The sequence below is a fragment of the Bos javanicus genome, chromosome 5 (genome assembly GCF_032452875.1).
Source record: "Bos javanicus breed banteng chromosome 5, ARS-OSU_banteng_1.0, whole genome shotgun sequence".
Classification (NCBI taxonomy): domain Eukaryota; kingdom Metazoa; phylum Chordata; class Mammalia; order Artiodactyla; family Bovidae; genus Bos; species Bos javanicus.
The window spans coordinates 25,745,225-25,771,204 of NC_083872.1; the positions used below are offsets into that span (position 1 = coordinate 25,745,225).

Sequence of the window (25,980 nt, forward strand, 5' to 3'; positions counted from 1 at the left end):
CACAAAATACTCTTTCCTGAAGTAAAGCAATCAGACAAGTGTTATCCCCATTGTTCACACTTTACTTTTTTTTCTGTCTCTCTGGGAATATGCCACTGTTTCTTCTTCATTATGTTTTGTTTTGTTTTTCTTAGTATCTTCTTATTTCTTTTTACAAGTCTTATTATCTCACTCAGTATCATCCTTTACCCTCATCTAAACTATTTTTACACATTGCCTTTATTATAGTTGCATAAATTTTACAGGCTGTACAACATTCTCAGGCTTCCCAAACTCCCTTCCTGAAAATCTGAAAATAATTACACACCAGGACTGACACCTCGGGAAAATATCCTTCACAATACTGTGTGGTTTACTCTAGAATACTTAGATAAGCATTCTTTTTCCTCATCAGCCCCCTCATCCCTCACATTTACTCTCTGTCTTTGAGAATCAGATTACCCTCCTGCATATCTGACAAAAATTCTACTACAAGAGTGTCCTTCCTGAAGCCTGAGGACAGTTTCATTCTGTATACAGTTTGTTCCTGCTCGCCTGTCTCTATCCTAACATTTACCTTAATCTTCCATCATCACACTTGCTGGATATTTACTTTGCACACAGTCAAGTACTTATTCAAAAACCTGAGCCAGGTACTTGGATATTCTGTTAATTTTTATCTGAAATTATTATTGAATTATTCAGCACTATTATTAAGAAAAGGGGGTTGGAGATTTGATAAGAGGAATAGATTCTGGGTTGAGAGTAATTCATAGTAAAACTTCAAGGACACGTTTATTTTTTTTAATTTTTTTATTGAGGTATATTTGATTTATAATATTACATTACTTTAAGATGTATAACAAAGTGACTCCAAATTTTTATATGTTATACTCAGTTTACAGTTATAAAATATTGAACTTATTCCCAAGGTAAACAATATACCTTGTAGCTTATTTATTTTATATTTAGTAGTTTAAACCTCTTAATCCCCTTTCCCTCTGTTGCCCCTACCACCTTCTGTCACTTAAATGGTAACCAATAGTGTGTTCTCTATAACTGTGAGTCTGTTTATCCTTTGTATAATCACTGCTGCTGCTACTGCTGCTATGTTGCTTCAGTCGTGTCCGATTCTGTGCAACCCCATAGATGGCAGCCCACCAGGCTCCCCCATCTCTGGGATTCTCCAGGCAAGAACACTAGTTAATTTTATTTTTTAGATTCCACAATTAAGTGATAGCATACAGTATTTGGCTTTCTCTGTCTGACTTATTTCACTAAGCATATTACCCTCCAGAACCATCCATGTTGCTACAAATGACAAACTTTCATTCTTTCTTACAACTGAGTCATATTTCATTGTAGATATACACCACATTCTCTTTATCAGTCGTTTCTTGATGGAACCTTAGGTTCCTCCTATATATTAGCTATTGTGAGTAATGCTGCTGTGGACATTGGGTTGCCTGTATCTGTTTAAGTTAGTGTTTTTATATTCTTTTGATATATACCCAGGAGTGGAATTGCTGGATCGTTGAAGTTCATTATTAGGTTTTTTGAGCCCTTGATACTGTTTTCTGCACTGGCTGAACCAATTTACATCCCCACCAACAGTGTACTAGGGTTGCCTCTTCTCCACATCTGCATCAACATTTATTATTTGCCATCTTTTGACAATAGCTATTCTGACAGAAGTGAAATGATATTTCATTGTGGTTTTGATTTGCATTTTTCTGACTGTTTACAAAGTTGAGGATCTTTTCATTAGACTGTTGGCCATCTGTATGTCTTCACTGGAAAAAATGTCTAATTAGGTCTTCCACCCATTTTGTAATTTGTTGTTGTTGGTTTTTTTTTTTTTTTTTTTTTTTGAGATTGACTTGTATTTGCTGTTTATATATTTTGGATGTTAACACTGTATCAGTCATTTCATTTATAAATATTTTCTTTCATTCATCAGCTTCTCTTTTCACTCTGCAATGGTTTCATTTGCTATGCAAAAGCTTTTAGGTCCAACTTTAATTGAACCTAAATTAGGTCCAACTTATTTATTTTAATTAGATCCAAGTTATTTATTTTGTTTTTGTTTCTTTTGGGAAACAGATCCAGAAAAGTGTTGTTACAATTTATGTCAGAATTTTGTTTTGCTAATGTTTTATTCTAGAAGTTTTATGGTTCACAATCTTACATTTATGTCTTTAATCCATTTTCAGTTTGTATCTATATAGGGTGTGATAAAATGTTCAAGTTTCATTCTTTTCCATGCAGCTGTCCAGTTTTCCTAGCACCACTTATGGCAGAAAGTGAAGAAGAACTAAAGAGCCTCTTGATGAAAGTGAAAAAGGAGAGTGAAAAAGTTGGCTTAAAGCTTAACATTCAGAAAACTAAAATCATGGCATCTGGTCCTATCACTTCATGGCAAATAGATGGGGAAACAGTGGAAACAGTGGCTGACTTTATTTTTCTGGGCTCCAAAATCACTGCAGATGGTGATTGCAGCCATGAAATTAAAAGACACTCCTTGGAAGGAAAGTTATGACCAACCTAGACAGCATATTAAAAAGCAGAGACATTACTTTGTCAACAAAGGTCCATCTAGTCAAGGCTATGGTTTTTCCAGTGGTCATGTATGGATGTGAGAGTTGGACTGTGAAGAAAGCTGAGCACCAAAGAATTGATGCTTTTGAACTGTGGTGTTGGAGAAGACTCTTGAGAGTCCCTTGGACTGCAAGGAGATCCAACCAGTCCATTCTAAAGGAGATCAGTCCTGGGTGTTCATTGGAAGGACTGCTGTTGAAGCTGAAACTCCAAAACTTTGGCCACCTGATGCAAAGAACTGACTCATTGGAAAAGACCCTGATTCTGGGAAAGATTGAGGGCAGGAGGAGAAGGGGACAACAGAGGATGAGATGGTTGGATGGCATCACCGACTCAATGGACATGGGTTTGGGTGGACTCCACGAGTTAGTGGTGGACAGGGAGGCCTGACGTGCTTCAGTTCATGGTGTCGCAAAGTGTCGGACATGACTGAGCGACTGGACTGAACTTATTGAAGAGACTGTCTTTTCTCCATTGTTTATTCTTGTCACCTTTGTTGAATGTTAATTGACCATAAGTATGTGAGTTGATTTTGGGGCAATCTGCTCTGTTCCATTGGTTTACGTATCAGTTTTGGTGTCAGTACTGTACTGATTTGGTAACTATAGGTATGAAGTACCACCTAAAGTTGGAGAGCATGGTTATTTTAACAGTATTAATTCTTTCAACCCATTAGTATGATGTATCTTTCAGTCTGTTTTTGTCATCTTCAGTTCTTTTCAGGTCATTTACCTCTTATTCATAGGTATTTTATTCCTTTTAATGTGATTGTAAATGGGATGGTTTCTTTACTTTCTCTTATGTAGTTGATGGTTAGTACATAGATATACAAGACATTTCTGATATTAATTTTTTTTCCATATATTTACTTTTTATTGAATTTTTTAATGACACATAGTTTTTGCACTGCTAAACCATGCCTGAGAATTCAAAGAAAGAAATGGTACAATGGACAGCCTCATCCACCCATCATACAGCATATTTAAACTTGATTCATGTGCACTTTGATAATTCCACATATCTTTTAAAAAGTTGTAACAAGGGTTGGGATTTTTAAGTCTCCTTGCAGGTCTTTAGATTTCTATGCCATTAAATAACTTTTCCCATATATTCATCTCAGTTCCTCAATAACATAACCCCCAACAAAATTTTGCTGGAAAAAAATGCACTTTTCAGGGGATTTATGTGGCTCAAGGTCCAAGAGATTATTTGTTAAAAGATTTTTGTTTCCCGTATGATGTCTTCAGATTAACCAAGAATCCTTTGTTTTTCAATCATCCAACCTCTCCTTGGCTGGCTCAGCTACTCACCCAAGCACATCAGAACACAGGCATCCTGCCTGCCACCTCAAGTAACTCCAACATTATTGCCCAGATACACTTTGCAGGTCCCATCAGGTGATTCTGTTCGCTTCCCGGGAGTGGGATTCCTGCATTGACACTTTTATCAAGACTCAACTCCTAGAGGAAAATGCCCCCACAACAGGATAGTTTTACTCACCCATTTGCTTCACTCTTGCCAGTAGCAAGTCTGCAACTCCTACATTTGGCAAAGGGATTTTATTATAGAGAAACCCAGACTCTGCATCAAGCAGTCACATGCCACTTTGAAATATTTCTACCGAAGATACAAAACTAGGAAATTACCAGACTATCTCATTAGATGTAAAGACTTTTCAGTAATCCTGGGTAGCATCCTGGTGTCCCTTTTCAGGACTAAAAATTACTGGATAGTTTAAGCTGTAATTATTAAAAACAGAAGTGCTACATCACCTGTCTTTCGCCCCTGACTCTCCAAATGATCAACTTAAAGACATACCAGAAGGTTGATACCAAAGCTAGGCTGGGACAATCACTGCATCTACAGAATACCTAACATCTTAAATGTTTGGGCACAAGTGCATCTGGAATTATTGTCAAAGATCATGCAAGATCTGTGAAACTTAAGTGTGTTTCAGGTTGAGGTTCTGCTCTTACTGCTTTGAATTTGTAAGGACAGGACAGTGACTCCCTTGGCCTGAGCAGAAACTAAACAAAGTCTTTCCACCAGTTTACTATACAATTTAGACCTGATTAGAGGAGGCTTTAGCAGCACCTGAAGTAGAGCCCCCTGCATTTACTGCCCTTTACATTAAAGGCCATTTGGTTCCACTCTAGAGATTGGCAAATTCATGAGACATTTCACAATTCCAATGCATACTTCAGGTTACTGAGCTAAGCAATACGCTCTGTAAAACAACTATTCCAAGTGATAGCAAAAAAAAAAAAAAGCCTTAATATGGAACACAGAAAAAGCATTACCCAAATAAAAAATTACTAAAAGAAATAAGCTTCTTCCCTCCTACCCCTTTCCCCACTTGGTGACCAAAGTTTGGTTGAATTTAATTTGTGGTTACCTCAGAATACAACTCAAAGTTTTAAATTATAAATCAGAGCCCTACAGATTTTCCAAGCACATCAGTTCTTTTGAGAGTGGCATGTTCTAGGAAGTCTAATCCAGCCACAGTCCACCTCAGAGTATTCCTTATAGATGGGGCACAGGACAGGTTAATTAAGGTCACTTAAATCTTCATCTTTTACAGCAGATCAGAACCCAGATGGCTGACTTTCTGCAGGATTTCTGATAGGAATCCAGTAGAACTGGTTTCAAGTTTCACATCGATACTTAATAGCTATAACCTTCTTATCCAGAAGTTGTGATCCACATGAAGTCCACAATGAGTGCAGCAAATCTGAGGTAGTCAACCCTTACGAAGGCTCAGTATTTCCGACTTTCTACATGCTCGGCAGGGGACTGCAGGGATGGGAACTGCGTATCACTATAGATTTCTGGTGGTCCTTGTGGTGCTTTCCTTGTTGTGGTCAACCTAGCTCCAGGAGGCCTATACACGCCACTAGTCATTGTCGGTTCTGGGGTTTCTGTAACAACTGCTGGAGCAGGAGGTGCTTGTACCGGAGCAGTTTTATTCCAAGGGCCTGAAGACTTTTCTACACCACCACCACCACCTCCACCTTCTTCCCAATTATCACTTGGATCTTCTCTCTTTTCAACTTCATCTTCTTCCTTTTCACTTATTTGCATTGCTTGAACTCTTAGGCCACTGTAATCAACCTCTTTTTGCTCAAATTCTTTCCACTCATCTTCCTCCTTTGTCACAACCTTGGTGGCGGCCCCAGGGCCAGTGGCCCCTACGCCCGCGGTCCTGCTATCGCCCATCCGGGTCCCTGCGCTCGCCCCACCGCCCGCCGCGCCCGTGGCTCCGCTGCTCCCGCCAGCGCCTCCCGCCAGCGCCTCCCGCCAGCGCCTCCCGCCAGCGCCTCCCGCCAGCGCCTCCCGCCAGCGCCTCCCGCCAGCGCCTCCCGCCAGCGCCTCCCGCCAGCGCCTCCCGCCAGCGCCTCCCGCCAGCGCCTCCCGCCAGCGCCTCCCGCCAGCGCCTCCCGCCAGCGCCTCCCGCCGCGCTCGCTGCGCTCGCCGCCCGGTTGCTCCGCTCCTCCTTCTTCTTTTTATCTCTCGGCGAAAAAGTTGTCTAGGCTCCGCTCCTCCGTCTCAGCCATGGCCGCGGCCTCCTTGGCCCAGATGGGTGGGGCCGGCGGCGGGCCAGGCCCACCGAGGCTCCGAGCTCGGGGTCGAGGCCGGATCGGCACTCAAGATCCCGGGCGCGGCGACGCCTCAGTCCCGCGGGGTCGCTGAGGCGTGTGCAGCGGGGCGACCGGCCCCCCGCCCCGCGCCTGCTGGCGGACGGTGGTACGGTCCTCCTAGGGGCTCGCGTGCCGCTGCCGCCGCCGGAGGCCGCCCGGGCTGCAGCTGCTGCCGCGATCACAGTGCAGGATCCCGCCCGCTCCACAGCTGGAGGGAAAAAGGAACGCGCGGGCCAGAGGCTCCGGCGAGAGTGCTGGGTTAGCGGCGGCGCGTGCAGAAGTTGATATTAATTTTTATTCTGTACCTTTATGGAATTCATTGAAGAGCTCTAGTAGTTTCTAGTTTTTTTTTTTTTTTTTTTGCTGGTGTCTTTAAGATTTTCTATGTATAGTATCATGTCATCCGCAAATAGTGATAATTTTACTTCTTCCTCCCCAATTTGGATTTCTTTCATTTCCTTTTGTTGCCTGATTGATGTGGCCAGAACTTTCAATACTATGTTGAATAATAGTGATGAGTGTGGGCAATCTTGTCATGTTCCTTATCTTAGAAGAACTGTTTTCACCTTTTCATCACTGAGTATGCTATCAGATGTAGGCTGGCTTATCATATATAGCCCACTTATTTTGAGAGCTGTTCCCTCTCTACCTACTTGCATGAGGGTTTTTACCATATATGTATATTTAATATTGTTCAAGCTTTTTCTGCAACTTTTGACATGATCATATGGTTTTTCTTTTTTTTTTCTTCTCTAGTCCAGCTTTACTTAAAATATAGTAAATTTACAATGTTGTATTTCAAGTGCTCAGCAAAGTGATATTCTTTTTCAGATTTTTTCCCATTATAGGTTATTATAAAATATTGAGTATAGTTCCCTGTGCTATATATAGGTCTTATGGTTTAGGTATTTCATACATTTTATTGTGTTTATGTTAATCTCCATCTCCTCATTTATCTCCCTTTGTCCCCACTATCCCTTTTGGTAACCATAAGTTTTTCTATGTCTTGAGTCTATTTCTGTTTTGAAAATAACTTTATTTGTATCATATCCACACATAAATGATAACATACGATGTTTGTCTTTCTCTGTGTGACTTACTTCACTTAATATGGTAATCTCTTAAGTCCATCCATGTTGCTGCAACTAGCATTATTTAATTCTTTTTAGGACTGAGTGATATTCATGTGTGTGTATATATATATATATATATATATATATATATATATATATACCACTTCTCCTTTATCCATTCATTTGTCAGTGAACACTTCAGTTGCTGTCATGATGTGGCTATTGTAAGTAGTGCTACTATGAACATTGGTGTACAGGTATCTTTTCAAATTAGAGTTTTCTCAGATATATACCCAGGAGTGGGATTGCTGGATCATATGATAACTCTATTTTTAGCTTTCTAAAGAACTTCCATATGGTTTTTCATGTGGCTGCACCAATTTACATTCCCACCAACAGTGTAAAAGGGTTCTTTTTTCTCCACACCCTCTCCAGCATTTATTACTTGCAGACTTTTTAATGATGACCATTTTGACTGGTCAAAATGTGTGAGGTGTGCGGTGATACCTCATTGTAGTTTTATTTTGCATTTCCCTATTAATTAGTGATATTGAGCATCACTTCATGTGCCTATTGGCCATCTGTATATCTTCTTTGGAGAAATGCCTATTTAGACATTGCCCCTTTTTTGATTGGGTTGGTATTTTTTTATATTAAGCTATATGAACTATTTGTATATTTTGGAAATTAATCCCTTATTGGTAGCATTGTTTGCAAATATTTGATCATGATGTATGGTCCTTTTAATGTACTTTTGCCTTTTTACCTACCTACTAGGTTTCATAAGAGGTTAATTTACTACATGTATATTTACCTTTACTAATGAACTTTTCCTTTCAAAATTTTCTTGTTTCTAATTGTGGCCTTTTCTTTTTTCCTTAGAGAAATCCCTTTAATGCTTCTTTTACAAATGATTTGGGGTTTTTGAACTCTTTAGGCTTTTGCCTGTATGTAAAACTTTTGGTCCTCATCAAATCTGAATGAGAACTTTGCCAGGTATAGTATTCTTGGTTTTAGATTCTTCCCTTTTGTCACTTTAAACTACGAATAAACAAAGATTTCTTCATTCTGATATATACTATCTACAAAATACTGCAACTAATAATATATATAGTGGAGAAGAACTGATATTTTCCCCTAAAATCAGAAATTATAGACAGGGAGGCCTGGCATGCTGTGGTTCATGGGGTCACAAAGAGTCAGACACAACTGAGCGAATGAACTGAACCAAACTGAAGGATGTCTGTTCTTATTACTTGTATTGAATGTCTTTCTGAGGTCCTAGGCAATGCAAGAAGCAGGGGGGAAAGGAAATATAAAAAGCTCAGAAATAAGTAAACTGTTTTTACATGCAGATAACATCGTTGTGCACATGTATAACCACACACACACACACATGCACACACACACAAGCACACACACACATACACAAATATGTGCTAGAAATGATAAGCAAATGAAGATCATATGACAGAATATCAATATATAAAATCAAAATGTATTTCCACATATTATTATGATCATTTGGATATTGAAAATTTCAAAAACTTATTTAAAACAGCATCAATAATACATAATTATTGATGGATAAATTTATCACAAAATAAGTGAGAATTCTACAGTGAATATTAGAAATATTCAATGACAGAAATCAAAAAACCTGAAACACACATAGATATATTATGTTCATGTCATTGAAGAAATAATAGTTTTAAATACTCATTTATCTATATCTTCAATTTGATCCCAGTCAACATTTCAGAAGACATTTTTTTGTTAAAATTTGCGAATAGATTCCAAAGTCTAAATGACATATTAAAATATTTCAGAGAACAAAACTTTATTTATTTATTTTTAAATTTTATTTTATTTTTAAACTTTACAATATTGTATTAGTTTTGCCAAATATCAAAATGAATCTGCCACAGGTATACCTGTGTTCCCCATCCTGAACCCTCCTCCCTCCTCCCTCCCCATACCCTCCCTCTGGGTCGTCCCAGTGCACTAGCCCCAAGCATCCAGTATCAGGCATCGAACCTGGACTGGCCACTCGTTTCATACATGATATTATACATGTTTCAATGCCATTCTCCCAAATCTTCCCACCCTCTCCCTCTGCAACAGAGTCCATAAGACTGATCTATACATCAGTGTCTCTTTTGCTGTCTCGTACACAGGGTTATTGTTACCATCTTTCTAAATTCCATATATATGCATTAGTATACTGTATTGGTGTTTTTCTTTCTGGCTTACTTCACTCTGTATAATAGGCTCCAGTTTCATCCACCTCATTAAAACTAATTCAAATGTATTCTTTTTAATGGCTGAGTAATACTCCATTGTGTATATGTACCACAGCTTTCTTATCCATTCATCTGCTGATGGGCATCTAGGTTGCTTCCATGTCCTGGCTATTATAAACAGTGCTGAGATGAACATTGGGGTACACGTGTCTCTTTCCCTTCTGGTTTCCTCAGTGTGTATGCCCAGCAGTGGGATTGCTGGATCATAAGGCAGTTCTATTTCCAGTTTTTTAAGGAATCTCCACACTGTTCTCCATAGTGGTTGTACTAGTTTGCATTCCCACCAACAGTGTAAGAGGGTTCCCTTTTCTCCACACCCTCTCCAGCATTTATTACTTGTAGACTTTTGGATCACAGCCATTCTGACTGGTGTGTAATGGTACCTCATAGTGGTTTTGATTTGCATTTCTCTGATAATGAGTGATGTTGAGCATCTTTTCATGTGTTTGTTAGCCATCTGCATGTCTTCTTTGGAGAAATGTCTATTTAGTTCTTTGGCCCATTTTTTGATTGGGTCATTTATTTTTCTGGAGTTGAGCTGTAGGAGTTGCTTGTATATTTTTGAGATTAGTTGTTTGTCAGTTGCTTCAATTGCTATTATTTTCTCCCATTCTGAAGGCTGCCTTTTCACCTTGCTAATAGTTTCCTTTGATGTGCAGAAGCTTTTAAGGTTAATTAGGTCCCATTTATTTTTGCTTTTATTTCCACTACTCTGGGAGGTAGGTCATAGAGGATCCTGCTGTGATGTATGTCAGAGAGTGTTTTGCCTATGTTCTCCTCTAGGAGTTTTATAGTTTCTGGTCTTACATTGAGATCTTTAATCCATTTTGAGTTTATTTTTGTGTATGGTGTTAGAAAGTGTTCTAGTTTCATTCTTTTACAAGTGGTTGACCAGATTTCCCAGCACCACTTGTTAAAGAGATTGTCTTTAATCCATTGTATATTCTTGCCTCCTTTGTCAAAGATAAGGTGTCCATATGTGCGTGGATTTATCTCTGGACTTTCTATTTTGTTCCATTGATCTATATTTCTGTCTTTGTGCCAGTACCATACTGTCTTGATAGCTGTGGCTTTGTAGTAGAGCCTGAAGTCAGGTAAGTTGATTCCTCCAGTTCCATTCTTCTTTCTCAAGATCACTTTGGCTATTCGAGGTTTTTTGTATTTCCATACAAATTGTGAAATTATTTGTTCTAGCTCTGTGAAGAATACTGCTGGTAGCTTGATAGGGATTGCATTGAATCTATAAATTGCTTTGGGTAGTATACTCATTTTCACTATATTGATTCTTCCAATCCATGAACATGGTATATTTCTCCATCTGTTAGTGTCCTCTTTGATTTCTTTCACCAGTGTTTATAGTTTTCTATGTATAGGTCTTTAGTTTCTCTAGGTAGATATATTCCTAAGTATTTTATTCTTTCCGTTGCAATGGTGAATGGAATTGTTTCCTTAATTTCTCTTTCTGTTTTCTCATTATTAGTGTATAGGGATGCAATGGATTTCTGTGTGTTGATTTTATATCCTGCAACTTTACTATAATCATTGATTAGTTCTAGTAATTTTCTGGTGGAGTCTTTAGGGTTTTCTATGTAGAGGATCATGTCATCTGCAAATAGTGAGAGTTTTACTTCTTCTTTTCCAATTTGGATTTCTTTTATTTCTTTTTCTGCTCTGATTGCTGTGGCCAAAACTTCCAAAACTATGTTGAACAGTAATGGTGAAAGTGGGCACCCTTGTCTTGTTCCTGTCTTTAGAGGAAATGCTTTCAATTTTTCACCATTGAGGATAATGTTTGCTGTGGGTTTGACATATATAGCTTTTATTACGTTGAGGTATGTTCCTTCTATTCCTGCTTTCTGGAGAGTTTTTATCATAAATGGATGTTGAATTTTGTCAAAGGCTTTCTCTGCATCTATTGAGATAATCATATGGTTTTTATTTTTCAATTTGTTAATGTGGTGTATTACATTGATTGATTTGCGGATATTGAAGAATCTTTGCATCCCTGAGATAAAGCCCACTTGGTCATGGTGTATGATCTTTTTAATGTGTTGTTGGATTCTGATTGCTAGAATTTTGTTAAGGATTTTTGCATCTATGTTCATCAGTGATATTGGCCTATAGTTTTCTTTTTTTGTGGGATCTTTGTCAGGTTTTGGTATTAGGGTGATGGTGGCCTCATAGAATGAGTTTGGAAGTTTACCTTCCTCTGCAATTTTCTGGAAGAGTTTGAGCAGGATAGGTGTTAGCTCTTCTCTAAATTTTTGGTAGAATTCAGCTGTGAAGCCATCTGGACCTGGGCTTTTGTTTGCTGGAAGATTTTTGATTGCAGTTTCAATTTCCGTGCTTGTGATGGGTCTGTTAAGATTTTCTATTTCCTCCTGGTCGAGTTTTGGAAAGTTGTACTCTTCTAAGAATTTGTCCATTTCTTCCACATTGTCCATTTTATTGGCATATAATTGTTGACAGTAGTCTCTTATGATCCTTTGTATTTCTGTGTTGTCTGTTGTGATCTCTCCAGTTTCATTTCTAATTTTATTGATTTGATTCTTCTCCCTTTGTTTCTTGATGAGTCTGGCTAATGGTTTGTCAATTTTATTTATCCTTTCAAAGAACCAGCTTTTGGCTTTGTTGATTTTTGCTATGGTCTCTTTTGTTTCTTTTGTATTTATTTCTGCCCTAATTTTTAAGATTTCTTTCCTTCTACTAACCCTGGGGTTCTTCATTTCTTCCTTTTCTAGTTGCTTTAGGTATAGAGTTAGGTTATTTAATTTGACTTTTTTCTTGTTTCTTGAGGTATGCCTGTATTGCTATGAACTTTCCCCTTAGGACTGCTTTTACAGTGTCCCACAGGTTTTGGGTTGTTGTGTTTTCATTTTCATTTGTTTCTATGCAAATTTTGATTTCTTTTTTGATTTCTTCTGTGATTTGTTGGTTATTCAGCAGCGTGGTGTTCAGGCTCCATATGTTGGAATTTTTAATAGTTTTTTCTCCTGTAATTGAGATCTAATCTTACTGCATTGTGGTCAGAAAAGATGCTTGGAATGATTTCTATTTTTTTGAATTTACCAAGGCTAGATTTATGGCCCAGGATGTGATCTATCCTGGAGAAGCTTCCATGTGCGCTTGAGAAAAAGGTGAAATTCATTGTTTTGGGATGAAATGTCCTATAGATATCAATTAGGTCTAACTGGTCTATTGTATCGTTTAAAGTTTGTGTTTCCTTGTTAATTTTCTGTTTAGTTGGTCTATCCATAGGTGTGAGTGGGGTATTAAAGTCTCCCACTATTATTGTGTTATTGTTCATTTCTCCATTCATACTTGTTAGTATTTGTCTTACATACTGTGGTGCGCCCGTGTTGGGTGCATATATAATTGTTATATCTTCTTCTTGGATTGATCCTTTGATCATTATGTAGTGACCATCTTTGTCTCTTTTCACAGCCTTTGTTTTAAAGTCTATTTTATCTGATATGAGAATTGCTACTCCTGCTTTCTTTTGGTCCCTATTTGCATGGAAAATCTTTTTCCATCCCTTCACTTTCAGTCTGTATGTGTCCCCTGTTTTTAGGTGGGTCTCTTGTAGACAACATATGTAGGGGTCTTGTTTTTGTATCCATTCAGCCAGTCTTTGTCTTTTGGTTGGGGCATTCAACCCATTTACGTTTAAGGTAATTACTGATAAGTATGATCCCGTTGCCATTTACTTTATTGTTTTGGGTTTGAATTTATACACCGTTTTTGTGTTTTCTGTCTAGAGAATATCCTTTAGTATTTGTTGGACAGCTGGTTTGGTGGTGCAGAATTCTCTCAGCTTTTGCTTGTCTGAAAAGCTTTTGATTTCTCCTTCATACTTGAATGAGATCCTTGCTGGGTACAATAATCTGGGCTGTAGGTTATTTTCTTTCATCAATTTAAGTATGTCTTGCCATTCCCTCCTGGCTTGAAGAGTTTCTATTGAAAGGTCAGCTGTTATCCTTATGGGAATCCCCTTGTGTGTTATTTGTTGTTTTTCCCTTGCTGCTTTTAATATTTGTTCTTTGTGTTTGATCTTTGTTAATTTGATTAATATGTGTCTTGGGGTGTTTCGCCTTGGGTTTATCCTGTTTGGGACTCTCTGGGTTTCTTGGACTTGGGTGATTGTTTCCTTCCCCATTTTAAGGAAGTTTTCAACTATTATCTCCTCAAGAATTTTCTCATGGTCTTTCTTTTTGTCTTCTTCTTCTGGGACCCCTATGATTCGAATGTTGTAGCATTTAATATTGTCCTGGAGGTCTCTGAGATTGTCCTCATTTCTTTTAATTTGTTTTTCTTTTATCCTCTCTGATTCATTTATTTCTGCCATTCTATCTTCTAATTCACTAATCCTATCTTCTGCCTCTGTTATTCTACTATTTGTTGCCTCCAGAGTGTTTTTAATTTCATTTATTGCATTATTCATTATATATTGACTCTTTTTTATTTCTTCTAGGTCCTTGTTAAACCTTTCTTGCATCTTCTCAATCCTTGTCTCCAGGCTATTTATCTGTGATTCCATTTCAAGATTTTGGATCAATTTCACTATCATTATTTGGAATTCTTTATCAGGTAGGTTCCCTCCCTCTTCCTCTTTTGTTTGGTTTGGTGGGCATTTATCCTGTTCCTTTATCTGCTGGGTATTCCTCTGTCTCTTCATCTTGTTTAAATTGCTGATTTTGGGGTGTCCTTTCTGTATTCTGGCAGTTTGTGGAGTTCTCTCTATTGTGGCGTTTCCTCGCTGTGTGTGGGTTTGTACAGGTGGCTTGTCAAGGTTTCCTGGTTAGGGAAGCTTGTGTTGGTGTTCTGGTGGGTGGAGCTGTATTTCTTCTCTCAGGAGTGCAATGAAGTGTCCAGTAATGAGTTATGAGATGTCTATGGTTTTGGGGTGACTTTGGGCAGCCTGTATCTTGAAGCTCAGGGCTGTGTTCCTTTGTTGCTGGAGAATTTGCTTGGTATGTCTTGCCCTGGAACTTGTTGGCCTTTGTGTGGTGCTTGGTTTCAGTGTCGGTATGGAGGCGTTTGATGAGCTCCTGTCAATTAATGTTCCTTGGAGTCAGGAGTTCCCTGGAGTCAGGGTTTGGATTTAAGCCTCCTGCTTCCAGTTATTGGTCTTATTTTTACAGTAGTTTCAAAACTTCTCCTTCTGTACAGCACCATTGATAAAACATCTACATTAAAGATGAAAAGTTTCTCTACCATGAGGGTCACCCAGAGAGGTTCACAGCGTTACGTGGAGAAGATAAGAGGGAGGAGGGAGTTAGAGGTGACCCAAATGAGATGAGGTAGAATCAATAGTGGGTTAGGGAGGAGACACAGGCGACCTGGTGGAGAAAAAGGAGAGTCCAAAGGGAGAGAGAGCAGTCAAGCCAGTTATCTCGTTCCCTAGTGAAAAATGGGTACTGAAGATTGGGTTCTTAAAGGTACAAAATTGGTAACAAATACATAAAAGCAAAAATTAAAAATCTAGAGTAGAGTTTGGAAGTTTAAAAATATGATGTTAAAGAAAAGAAGAAGGAAAAGAAAGAGAGAAAAAAATGAACAAACAAAAACAAACAAGGTCGTGAAAATTATAAAGAAAATATAGGTACAAAATTGATAACTAATACCAAAAAGCAAAAGTTAAAAATCTAGAGTAGAGTTTGGAATTTCAAAAATACAATGTTAAAAAGAAGAAGAAGAAAAAGAAAGAGAGAAAAAAAAATGTCGCAAAAATTATAAAGAAAATACAGGTACAAAATTGATATCAAATACCAAAAAGCATAAATTAAAAATCTAGAGTAGAGTTTGGAATTTCAAATATACAATGTTATATGAAAGAAGAAGAGAAAGAAACAGAGAAAAAAAAAGTCACAGAAATTATAAAAAACTATAGGTACAAAATTGATAACAAATACCAAAAAGCTAAAATTAAAAATCTAAAGTAGAGTTTGGAATTTCAAAAATACAATGTTAAAGAAAAGAAGGAAAAAAAAAAACAGGTCAAAAAATTATAAAAATATATATATATGGAGTTTGCTGAAGAAAAAAAAATAGGGTCTTTTTTTTTTTTTTTTTTTGCAAAGTAATAGGTTATAAAAGTGAAAAGTAAAGGAATAATAGAGGACTTAATTTTTTTTTTTAAGTTAAAAAAAAAAAGAAAGAATGATCGTAAAAATAGTAAAAATATATCGAGGATTTTCTCTGGTTTTGTTGTGAGTATTGTGGGTTCAGCTCATTTTTGGCTAGTTCCTTGGTCTGACTTATATTTCTCAAGATCTATAGGCCCCTTCCTATGTAGTTGGTAGGAACCACAGGGTTTTAATCTATTGCCTGTAGCTTCCAAGGCGGTTCCCTCTGTTATAGCTTCTTCTGTTTGCTGGACTCTTCAGTGTCTGGTTTCCGCCCTGACACAAAGGGGATGGTGGAGGACACTTTTTTTTTTTTTCTTTTTAGGCTCACTTGTTCAGTCACGCTGTGGGGAGGGAGGGAGGGAGTGATGCTGCAAACAAGTAGCACTGGCATGTGCTCGCAGTGCCTCAGCCACACTGGGTCTGCCCCGCTCACGGCGCGTGTAGCCTCCCTGCCCACACTGCTCAGGCTGTAGGTTGTTCCACCAGGAACCATCCGTGGCCGGCCCTGGGCTGCCTGCACCTCCCAGGTCCAAGCCGCTCAGGTTCAGGCACTCGGGTAGTCCTCAGAGGTGCAGACTCGGTTGGGCCTGCATTTTGTGCCCTTCCCAGGTCCGAGCAGCTCAGGTGATGAGGTGTTTAGGGAGCGCGATTGCTGCGACTTCTCGCCTCCCCGCCGCTCGGTTATCTAGGTGTACAACCGGCGCACCTTCTCAGGGAGATGTTGACCGTCCAGTCCCCCAAGAAGTTTTAATTAGCAAAGAAGCCTGCTTACAATTTTATAGATAATGTCTCTCTGGGGCTGCGATTGCCCCTTCCGGCTCTGGCTGCGTGTCAGCGGAGGGGGAAGGTCTGCAGCCGGCTATCTCTGTTCAGTCCTTTGTTCCGTGCGCAGGCCTGGCGGTGTCTTAGGTTAGGGCTAGCTTTTCGCGTGGTAGATATCCTACAGTCTGGTTTGCTAGCCCAGATTATTTCGCTCAGATAGCGCTCAGGGTATTCAGGCCAGGTTCTTACTCTAAGCGATGCAGCCCACGCCGTGCCTCCCTGCCCAGCCCCCGCTTGCTAATGGCGTGTGCAGGAGTCTGCGCTGCTTCTCCACTGGGGGAGTTACCGTAGGGTTCGGAATCTGTGAGTTTTAATTGTTTATTTATTTTTTCTCCCTGTTATGTTGCCCTCTGTGCTTCCAAAGCTCGGCACAGATTCGGCAGTGAGAAGGTTTCCTGATGTTTGGAAACTTCTCTCTTTTAAGACTCCCTTCCCAGGACGGAATTCCGTCCCTCCCTCTTTTGTCTCTTTTTTTTGTCTTTTATATTTTTTCCTACCTCCTTTCGAAGACTTGGGTTGCTTTTCTGGGTGCCTGATGTCCTCTGCCGGCATTCAGAAGTTGTTTTGTGGAATTTACTAGGCTTTTAAATGCTCTTTTGATGAATTTATGGGGGAGAAAGTGTTCTCCCCGTCCTACTCCTCTGCCATCTTGGCTCCTCTCCCCCAAAAAATTTTTTAAAAAGAACAAAGTTACAGGAATAGCATACCTGATTTCTCAACTTACACTGCTATATTAATCAAGTCATTTAGATATTGACACTAAGATAGAAAAGTAGGACAATGGAACAGAATAGGGAATTCTAAAATAGATCCACACATTTTCAGTTAATTGGTTTTTTCACAAAAATGTTAAAACGGCTATTCAATAGAAGGAAAGAAAGTCTTTCAACAAATTATGCTGGGAAAACACAGCATTACCTAATATGATAACAAAAACATGATTCATGTCTCATACAGTACACAAAAATTAAACACTTAACCATAAACACTAAAATTATAGAATACCTAGAATTAAACCAAAAAGTGTGTCTATCTAAACTTAAGGAATACAAACATTTCTTGGGGTGGGGGGGAGTTGAAAACCTAGATTTCATCAAAAATCGTCATTCCCCTAATCACTCTGTACATTAAATAGTACTTCTTGGTAACAGTATAGTTCATAACTTGAAAAGAAATATAACCAAGTAGACCAAACAAATGATGAATTGGCTGTTCCACAATTTGCATCTCCAGGGTGCTTCTTTACAGGATAAGCAAATTCTAGAGTCACATGAGTGCCCAGTACCTATACCCAGTTTTAGAACCACAGGGCTATCAATAGAGGTGCAGTATGTCCATGGGGTCGCCAAGAGTCGGACACAACTTCACTTTCACTTTCACTTTTTACTTTCATGCATCGGAGAAGGAAATGGCAACCCATTCCAGTATTCTTGCCTGGAGAATCCCAGGGACGGGAGAGCCTGGTGGGCTGCTGTCTATGGGGTCCCACAGAGTCAGACACGACTGAAGCGACTTAGCAGCAGCAGCAGCAGCATGATCCACTTGCTAGCGTAAGGTCTTTTCACCCACAGCCATTATTAATCCAATACTTTCCTGTTAATATTGGATGCATTTTCTTTATTACCTCATTTCTTTTTGTTGTTGTCTATCATATCTAAATGCTTCCCAAAGGGCAGGAACCTAAAAATCTTTTTCACTGATAAACAAGGAACATTCAACCCTACACAATGGAAACATTTACCCTTGCTTTCTTTCATCAGTGTTTTTCTATCTGCAAGGATCTGTTTGAAACCAAATTCCAAACAGCAACATTGTCCTCAGTTCAAGAACTTCCATTGGTAATCCAGTCATTTTATGCCCTAGACCACTTGGAATGAGGTCAGGGAATTTCTTTGAGATCCCTGTTTTTCAAGCAACAAGTAACAACTTGTCTGTATGTGGGGGTTGGTCCCTGAAATTTCATTCTTAGCACACACTTAAAAATAAATTTCCACTCTCTGATGAAGTTTTCTATGTCAGCCTCAAGTATTTGGCTGTTTTGTCACCCTTCTTTTGGGCTTCCCTGGTAGCTCAGATGGTAGAGAATCTGCCTGTACTACAAGAGACCCAGGTTCGATCCTTGAATCAGGAAGATCCCTTGGAGAAGGAAATGGCTACCCACTTCAGTATTCTTGCTTGGAGAATTCCTTGGACAGAGGAGCCTATCAGGCTACTGTCCATGCGTCTCAAAGAGTCAGACACGGCCGAGCGACTAAGCACAGCACTCCCATCATTTAGAATATGTCAGGAAACCATAGGTATTAAGGGCCTCAGAATAGTCTGATGCTCTTCAATGGTGAAGTTACTTTTATCAAATACCACTGAGAAGCTAGCAACTATTTGTCAAATGGTCTGTGAGAAGAATCTGACTCATGTAGTTTTTGTTGCCTAAATTTAACCTCTGTTCACCAGTGCCAAACAGGTCTTAATTCTTTAGAGTGTATTCCTCTGAGAAAGCCAACCATTAACTAAATAAACTAAACCATTAACTAAAACCAACCATCATGATATATACTAATTTCACTTTAAAGATTATAACTCCAAATCTTATCTAACTAGATTATGGTAATATACTATTAGACTCAACTATCCCTGTGGCAATACAAGGCAAAGTACACAGATTTCAGTCTGTGAAAATGCAAATTGTACCTGGGTGGACTGAGAAACTATTATGAAAGGGAAGGTGTTAGTGAACTACATAAGGGTTCACCAACCCCTCGTGGATTGTCACTTTTCCTAAATAGCCTTTTTCATATTTTTACCAACACCTGCCCTTGGTTCAATAGAAATTAATAAGAGGCCAGAGCAGAGTTGCAGCCAAGACTTTACTGGGGCTTATGCTGCAGCAGGCAGGATTGAAAACAAACAATAGGTACCCTTGTTTACTCCAAAGAGAACTTGCTTGGTTCCTCAAAGGGGTAGCAACAGAGGCAGGTCTGTGGGTTGGGCAGGAGGCATAGCTTAGGTGGTCTGCCTACCCCGTTGGTGGTGCTGTGAGCAATGATTCTCAGCAGGGACAAGTAGAAGAGAATTACTTTTAAAAAAGAAAAGAGATTTAGTAAACATCAAATTTCGGTCTTATTTCCTTAATCAGAGCATTAATGTTGCACTTCTTGAATTCTGCACTGCTTAATTTACTGATAGAGTACAGACTGTTCTAAAGGTTCTCATTGAACAAAATTCCCCAAATTGGGCATAATTAAATCCAACAAACTTCCAAAGTGAAAAGGACAAAGGTACCACACATTATTCTTATATAATGTCCATCCCACTTATGCATTCAGATATCTAGGCCCTCCAGCCAAAAACTACCAGAAATACAGCTGTAGTGGAAAAGTATGAGTTTAGTACTCATTGCAATGAGGAGAACATAAACCATAGGGGATCACAGAGAGGTGCCTTAGTTGAAGTGTGTTAGAAAGGATTTATTTCAAGATTGGGGCCTGTGTGAAGTGATTTGGGGAAGGGTCTAGGGAACCAGGCCTCTTGGCTTGGTGACTCTAAGGGAATAATGCTGTGACTGAGTGTCTTAATAAACCTTATCTAGAGGAGAAGAGATTAGAGTGAGGCCTAATCTTTAAGAGCTAATAAAACTGCAGTCACTCATTACATAGTAGAAGGTGATAGTTACTGTTTTATGATTTACACACTGATCTTGTTTTTGTCTGTACTGAAATTTAGAAGTTGGTCAAAATTATGAAGGTCACTGTGTGCCCTTTCATGCTGTTGATATTTTGTGAGATTGTTTGTGTCCAACTATAGAGCACCATTTCCAAGCTGTGAGACCAGGTCAACCACTAAAAATTCCAAAGTCACGTGCATTGGGCCAGTTTCTAGACCTCAGCAACCGCTTCCCTCTTCCTCACCTGCAAAGTCACTACAGATACAAGAGTAAGTATAGGTCAGTTAATAGTAGAGTTTGATGGAATCAAAATGAACACTTGTACCTAGGAAATATTCATGAGTGCATTCTCTTAAGACAAAGCGCAAGTCACTAGTGATATATGCAAGGACTGTGTCTTGTTTCAACAAATTAGATAAACATTTATGAACAGTAACATAAGAAAGAACTATGTAAGAATCAAAGTACCTGTCATTTGGATTGACTAAACTATGGGACAACCACCACCCAACACCTAGAAATATAGTACTTTTGATGTTGCTCATTATTATTTTTTATTTGACTAAAGATAAACTGATTAGCAATAGGAGAGATATGATAGTGCTGAAAAGCAGTTGCATCAAAACAAATCAAGGGACATTCTGGCCCAACCCAGTAGATCAAATGCAGAAAGCTGAGGTTGATTCCATCTCACTAATAACTCTCAGCAGACAATTATCTGAAGCCATGGGTACCAATCTGAAACAGAAAAACATTATCAAGAGAATTCCAAAAAAGAGAAAGAGTGTGGCTTCCTTCCCTGGAATATGCAGGGAGACTAACAAATGTCAAATGACACTGAATTCAGTGGAGTGAAAAAGACATGAGATTTGTATCCTCAGAAGACAAACACCTAAACGTTCCAGAGACAGTTGGACATGCAGTCTTGAATGGAAGCCTAGTTTGGCTGGAAGTTTAGAGAAAACAGAAAGACCAATATTTGTTAGTTTTCTGTGGTCTGTGACACAAAGCAAGCCAGCCTTCTTCTGATCAAAAAATTATTCATTTTCTCATCTCTGGTTCTCTGAGTACAGAACTTTGTGTGCCAAGCGTTGGCTCAGGCACTAAAAGAGTATAAAGCAATATTTCAAAGGTTTTCTCAGGACTTTCATTGCTTATGTACAAACCCATCCCTTTTCTTACTGTACAGTGTTCGGGGAAAATTTTCTATTATAATTTTTTATTTCATCATCTTTAAAATATTTATTTCACAGACTTACTGTGAGATTTAACTTACATAATGACTGTGAATTTCATACCATATTTCCTGTCAAATATTCAAAATCAACCATATTTGCCATTGATCTTACCAGGATGTTAAAGGACAGGCAGAAATGAACAGGAGTAGAAGGACTATACTGTGATCCTTAATAGATTTCCACATTCCCAGAAATAGCCTGAATAACACTCAAAACTTTCTGCCATAAGTAAGCCTCATTGTAAAGTTGTTTTCTCTTTCTGGAAAATTCTTTAAAGAAGCAAAGAATTTCCTGGTAAACAGCAAACATAATGAGGTACCTAGCCACATGGAGGCACATATTTTGGTCTTTAATGGTTCTACTGAAGATGATTTTTTTCCTATTAAATGCCAATATTTCAAGAGCCATGTAGGTAAAATTGGTAAACAAAAGACTGCAAATTCCTGGCTCCTCGAACATGGCTTTTCTCATGACTTCCTTGGCCCCCAAAATGTAGCCTATTGTGAGAATAGGTAACACAGGGAATCCAGGAGACCAATAAACAAAATACTTCTGGGGGAGGTCTTAAAAAAATAAAAGGGACAATTTCGAGTGTTCTTGGTGCCAGCAGCTGTAGTCATGGTGGGAGCAGTTGTGGCGGGAGCAGCAGCAGTCAAGGCAGCAGCATCAGAAGCTGAAACTAGGAGAAACATTCTAGTCAAGACATTTGACTCTTCCTCAGGCAACAAAATTGTGTTGCCAAAGCTTGGACGTGCAATTCTTATTTTGAATTCATCTCTGCAAATGTCACCAATTCTGTCATACCTTTACCCTGGCTACCCTCTCTCCTCTTTCCTCATTCTTCCTGGCCCTGTTCTTGGTGGGGCACAGAGAGTTTAAAGTTTCCATCCAAGGGGAATGAGGCTGAGAAAAAAGACAGTCAAATACTGGCTCCAGGGACTGCGCACAAAAGACCAAATCCACGTGTGTCTCTGTTCACAGGGACCACTGCTGAGAAGCAAGAAGGAAAATAACTTTTAGACTGATGTTGTGATGACTTCCTATGGAATAATTTAGAAGTGAATAAAAGTGAAGAAAGAATGAGACAAGGCATCTCAGATTAGAGTAATAGTAGCTCTTTTCTTTGAATGCAGTAAAATCTCTTCCCATAGACTGCAACATGAAAAGATGGCATATTTTTCTCACTTTCTGGGGGGACTCGATTTGCTATAGCAGTAATTGTGAGAGCCACTTAGATATAGCAGGAAATATTGGTATACTCTGGTAATAATAAAAATAAGCAAAGACTCTCTCATCCAACCCCATGTTCAAAAGGAACTTGCCTTTATTTATCTCTCCCTACAGGGAGAAATTTGTATGCAGGTCAGGAAGCAACAGAACTGGACATGGAACAACAGACTGGTTCCAAATAGGAAAAGGAGTACGTCAAGGCTGTATATTGTCACCCTGCTTATTTAACTTATATGCAGAGTACATCATGAGAAACGCTGGGCTGGAAGAAGCACAAGCTGGAATCAAGATTGCTGGGAGAAATATCAATAACCTCAGATATGCAGATGACACCACCCTTATGGCAGAAAGTGAAGAGGAACTAAGAAGCCTCTTGATGAAAGTGAAAGTGGAGAGTGAAAAAGTTGGCTTAAAGCTCAACATACAGAAAACAAAGATCATGGCATCCAGTCCCATCACTTCATGGGAAATAGATGGGGAAACAGACTTTATTTTGGGGGCTCCAAAATCACTGCTGATGGTGACTGCAGCCATGAAATTAAAAGACACTTACTCCTTGGAAGGAAAGTTATGACCAACCTAGATAGCATATTCAAAAGCAGAGACATTACTTTGCCAACAAAAGTTCATCTCGTCAAGGCTATGGTTTTTCCTGTGGTCATGTATGGATGTGAGAGTTGGACTATGAAGAAGGCTGAGCGCCGAAGAATTGATGCTAACTGTGGTGTTGGAGAAGACTCTTGAGAGTCCCTTGGACTGCAAGGAGATCCAACCAGTCCATTCTGAAGGAGATCAGCCCTGGGATTTCTTTGGAAGGAATGACGCTAACGCTGAAACTCTAGTACTTTGGCCACCTCATGTGAAGAGTTGACTCATTGGAAAAGACTCTGATGCTGGGAGGGATTGGGGGCAGGAGGAGAAGGGGACGACAGAGGATGAGATGGCTGGATGGCATCACTGACTCGATGGACGTGAGTCTGGGTGAACTCCGGGAGTTGGTGATGGACAGGGAGGCCTGGCGTGCTGCGATTCATGGGGTCGCAAAGAGTTGGACACGACTGAGCAACTGAACTGAACTGAACTGAACTGACAGGGCTTCCCTGATAGTTCAGTTGGTAAAGAGTCTGCCTGCAATGCAGAAGACCCTGGTTCGATTCCCGGGTTGGGAAGATCTGCTGGAGAAGGGGAAAAGCTACCCACTCCAGTATTCTGGCCTGGAGAACTCCATGATAGTCCATGGAGTTGCAAAGACTCGGACAGGACTGAGCGACTTTCACTTTCATTAGGGATTCTCAGGTAGCACAGTGCTAAAGAATCTGCTTCCAATGCATGAGACCCAGTAGATGTGGGTTCAATTCCTGGGTTGGGAAGATCCCCTGGAGAAGGAAGTGACAACCCACTCCAGTGTTCTTGCCTGGGAAATCCCTTGGACAGAGGAGACTGGTGGCTACAGTCCATGGGGTCACAAAAGAGTCGGACACAACTGAGCACACAGATATACAGAGCTTCTAACAAACAGCTCTGTATATGTATATGAGTCAGACCCCGTAACTGTGAGCTAAAACCACCTCAACACCATCTCCATACCCATACTCTTGCCATGCTGACTCAGGCCTTGTGCAGGAGAGAAATTTTTCAAATTGAACCCCACATGGCACATGTCTTGACCCCCTTCATGTGGTCCTAATGCCATCATTTCTGTTCTACTTTTGTGAAGTACATTCTCCTGCTTCATTCTGGGACAAACTGGCCTCTGTTTGACTCACTGGTCAAATAATCAGCCCTTCAATTTAGTGTCATCAGAAAGACTTTTACATGAACTTGCCCAAAATTCTCAGGCCACAAGCTCAGATCACACTCTCTTGGCCTTCCTGATAGAAAAAATAAATGACTGATCCAAAATTAATATAAATTCATGCCAGAGACTTCATATTATTGAATAACATGTAAGAAATATGCAGATTTTCTATATTCATCATGAATTTTTGAATCAGGAAGAAGGTTTTCCCAGGCTTGTGCTTAGGATTCCTTATAACCTCTCCCCCATGGAAGCTCTGACATGAGGTTGAGATGGATAAATGGTCATTGCAGGAAGGAGATGAAATGCAAGTACAGACTCATCAGGAGAAGTATCAGTAGGAACTTCTGTTGTATCCTCTGAAAGAGAAAAATGAAAAATAGTATGTTAGTTGAACACCAGTTTTGGGTGTGGAAAGAAGAACATAGGCAGTGGTGCAGACTTCCACAGATGAATAACTAGTCTTTGGTGCACACGCTGAAGGCAGAAACATCCACAGATAACATAAAATCTTACAAAAGCATTGTATGTGGTCACTTTTGCTTTCCTGAAATAAACCTCTGATTTATGTTCTTAAACAGATTTTGCAGCCTCTGACCATGAAACGGGGCTCAAAGGTCAGAACTGACTAAACATCTGACTGAATTTGGAAAACCCAAAGTGTAAAGGCAACTCCATTGTGATGGAACAGGGGAGTGGAGTAGAGGACAGGAGGGACCAGCATTCTAGGCCCTCCCAAAACCGTGTCTACACAGAGTTCATATCTTGATGTACTGTTCCTCCAGACCTCACTTCCAGATAATAATCTTTATTTATGGCCAGAAACCAGGATGGTGGAAACTGCCATCAGTGGAAATTGTGCCAACATCTTCATGATGGTCAATTGGAGAGCAAGGTGTACATAAAGGAAATTTTCAGGGCCCAGAGGAAGGCAAGACTCTGACTCCACAATTCTACATCCTGACATTATACAGGCAGAGGGCACCAATCTTAAGCTGCCAGACCAGAATCCGGGTTAGTAAATGCCAACTAACCTGGCATTAATGGCAACATTAATGCCAGCAATGTGAGTACTCAGAGAAACCACTGGAGAATCAACAGCACAGCCAGAGGCTCTTGTAAACCATAATGTCAGTCCCTTCATTCTGACACAGGCTTTAATTCAAGAGTTTGCCAGATTAAAGATTTTACAGCCATCAATTTCTCCTCTAGGCTTCCTCTTACCTTGTACATCCACCAACACCATGATTACCAGCCCCACAGCCAGCCTTCCTGATTTATTCACATCAGCAGTGCTCCTCTCAGAGACTCTGAAAGCTTACTCAGCCCTAAGTCACCTCAAAGTGAATTAAGCAGAGTAGAGCAGCCTGATTGAAGAAGCATCCTCTGTTGTTGAGCATTCTTCAAGCTATGGCTTCCATCCTGCACATACAGATAAGATCAGATGACAGTCACACAGAGAGCACCAAACACTGATATGGTCTCTCTGGATTTAAATGTGTCTTGTGAAAA

The 25,980-nt window shown here is 39.6% G+C and overlaps 1 protein-coding gene across 1 annotated transcript; it reads right to left on the minus strand.

The window, feature by feature from the left end:
- Positions 1-3,426: 3,426 nt before the first annotated feature.
- LOC133248647 (protein CDV3 homolog) lies at positions 3,427-25,714 on the minus strand. Its single transcript, XM_061419022.1, has 3 exons — positions 25,693-25,714; positions 6,185-6,423; positions 3,427-6,084 (listed from the first exon to the last, which is right to left on the minus strand). The coding sequence occupies exons 1-3, from the start codon at positions 25,712-25,714 to the stop codon at positions 5,335-5,337; spliced, it is 1,011 nt and encodes a 336-aa protein (XP_061275006.1). The 3' UTR covers positions 3,427-5,334.
- Positions 25,715-25,980: the final 266 nt, after the last annotated feature.

What these genes read in the sequence shown, in the direction of transcription:
- LOC133248647 (XM_061419022.1), bottom strand. Translation starts at nt 25,714, where the DNA reads ATGGTGTTGGTGGATGTACAAG. An exon ending in GGTGTTGGTGGATGTACAAG is followed by an intron (nt 6,424 to 25,692) that starts GTAAGAGGAAGC and finishes TTTTCCCTCCAG; the next exon opens with CTGTGGAGCGGGCGGGATCC. An exon ending in ACCCCGAGCTCGGAGCCTCG is followed by an intron (nt 6,085 to 6,184) that starts GTGGGCCTGGCC and finishes TTTCGCCGAGAG; the next exon opens with ATAAAAAGAAGAAGGAGGAG.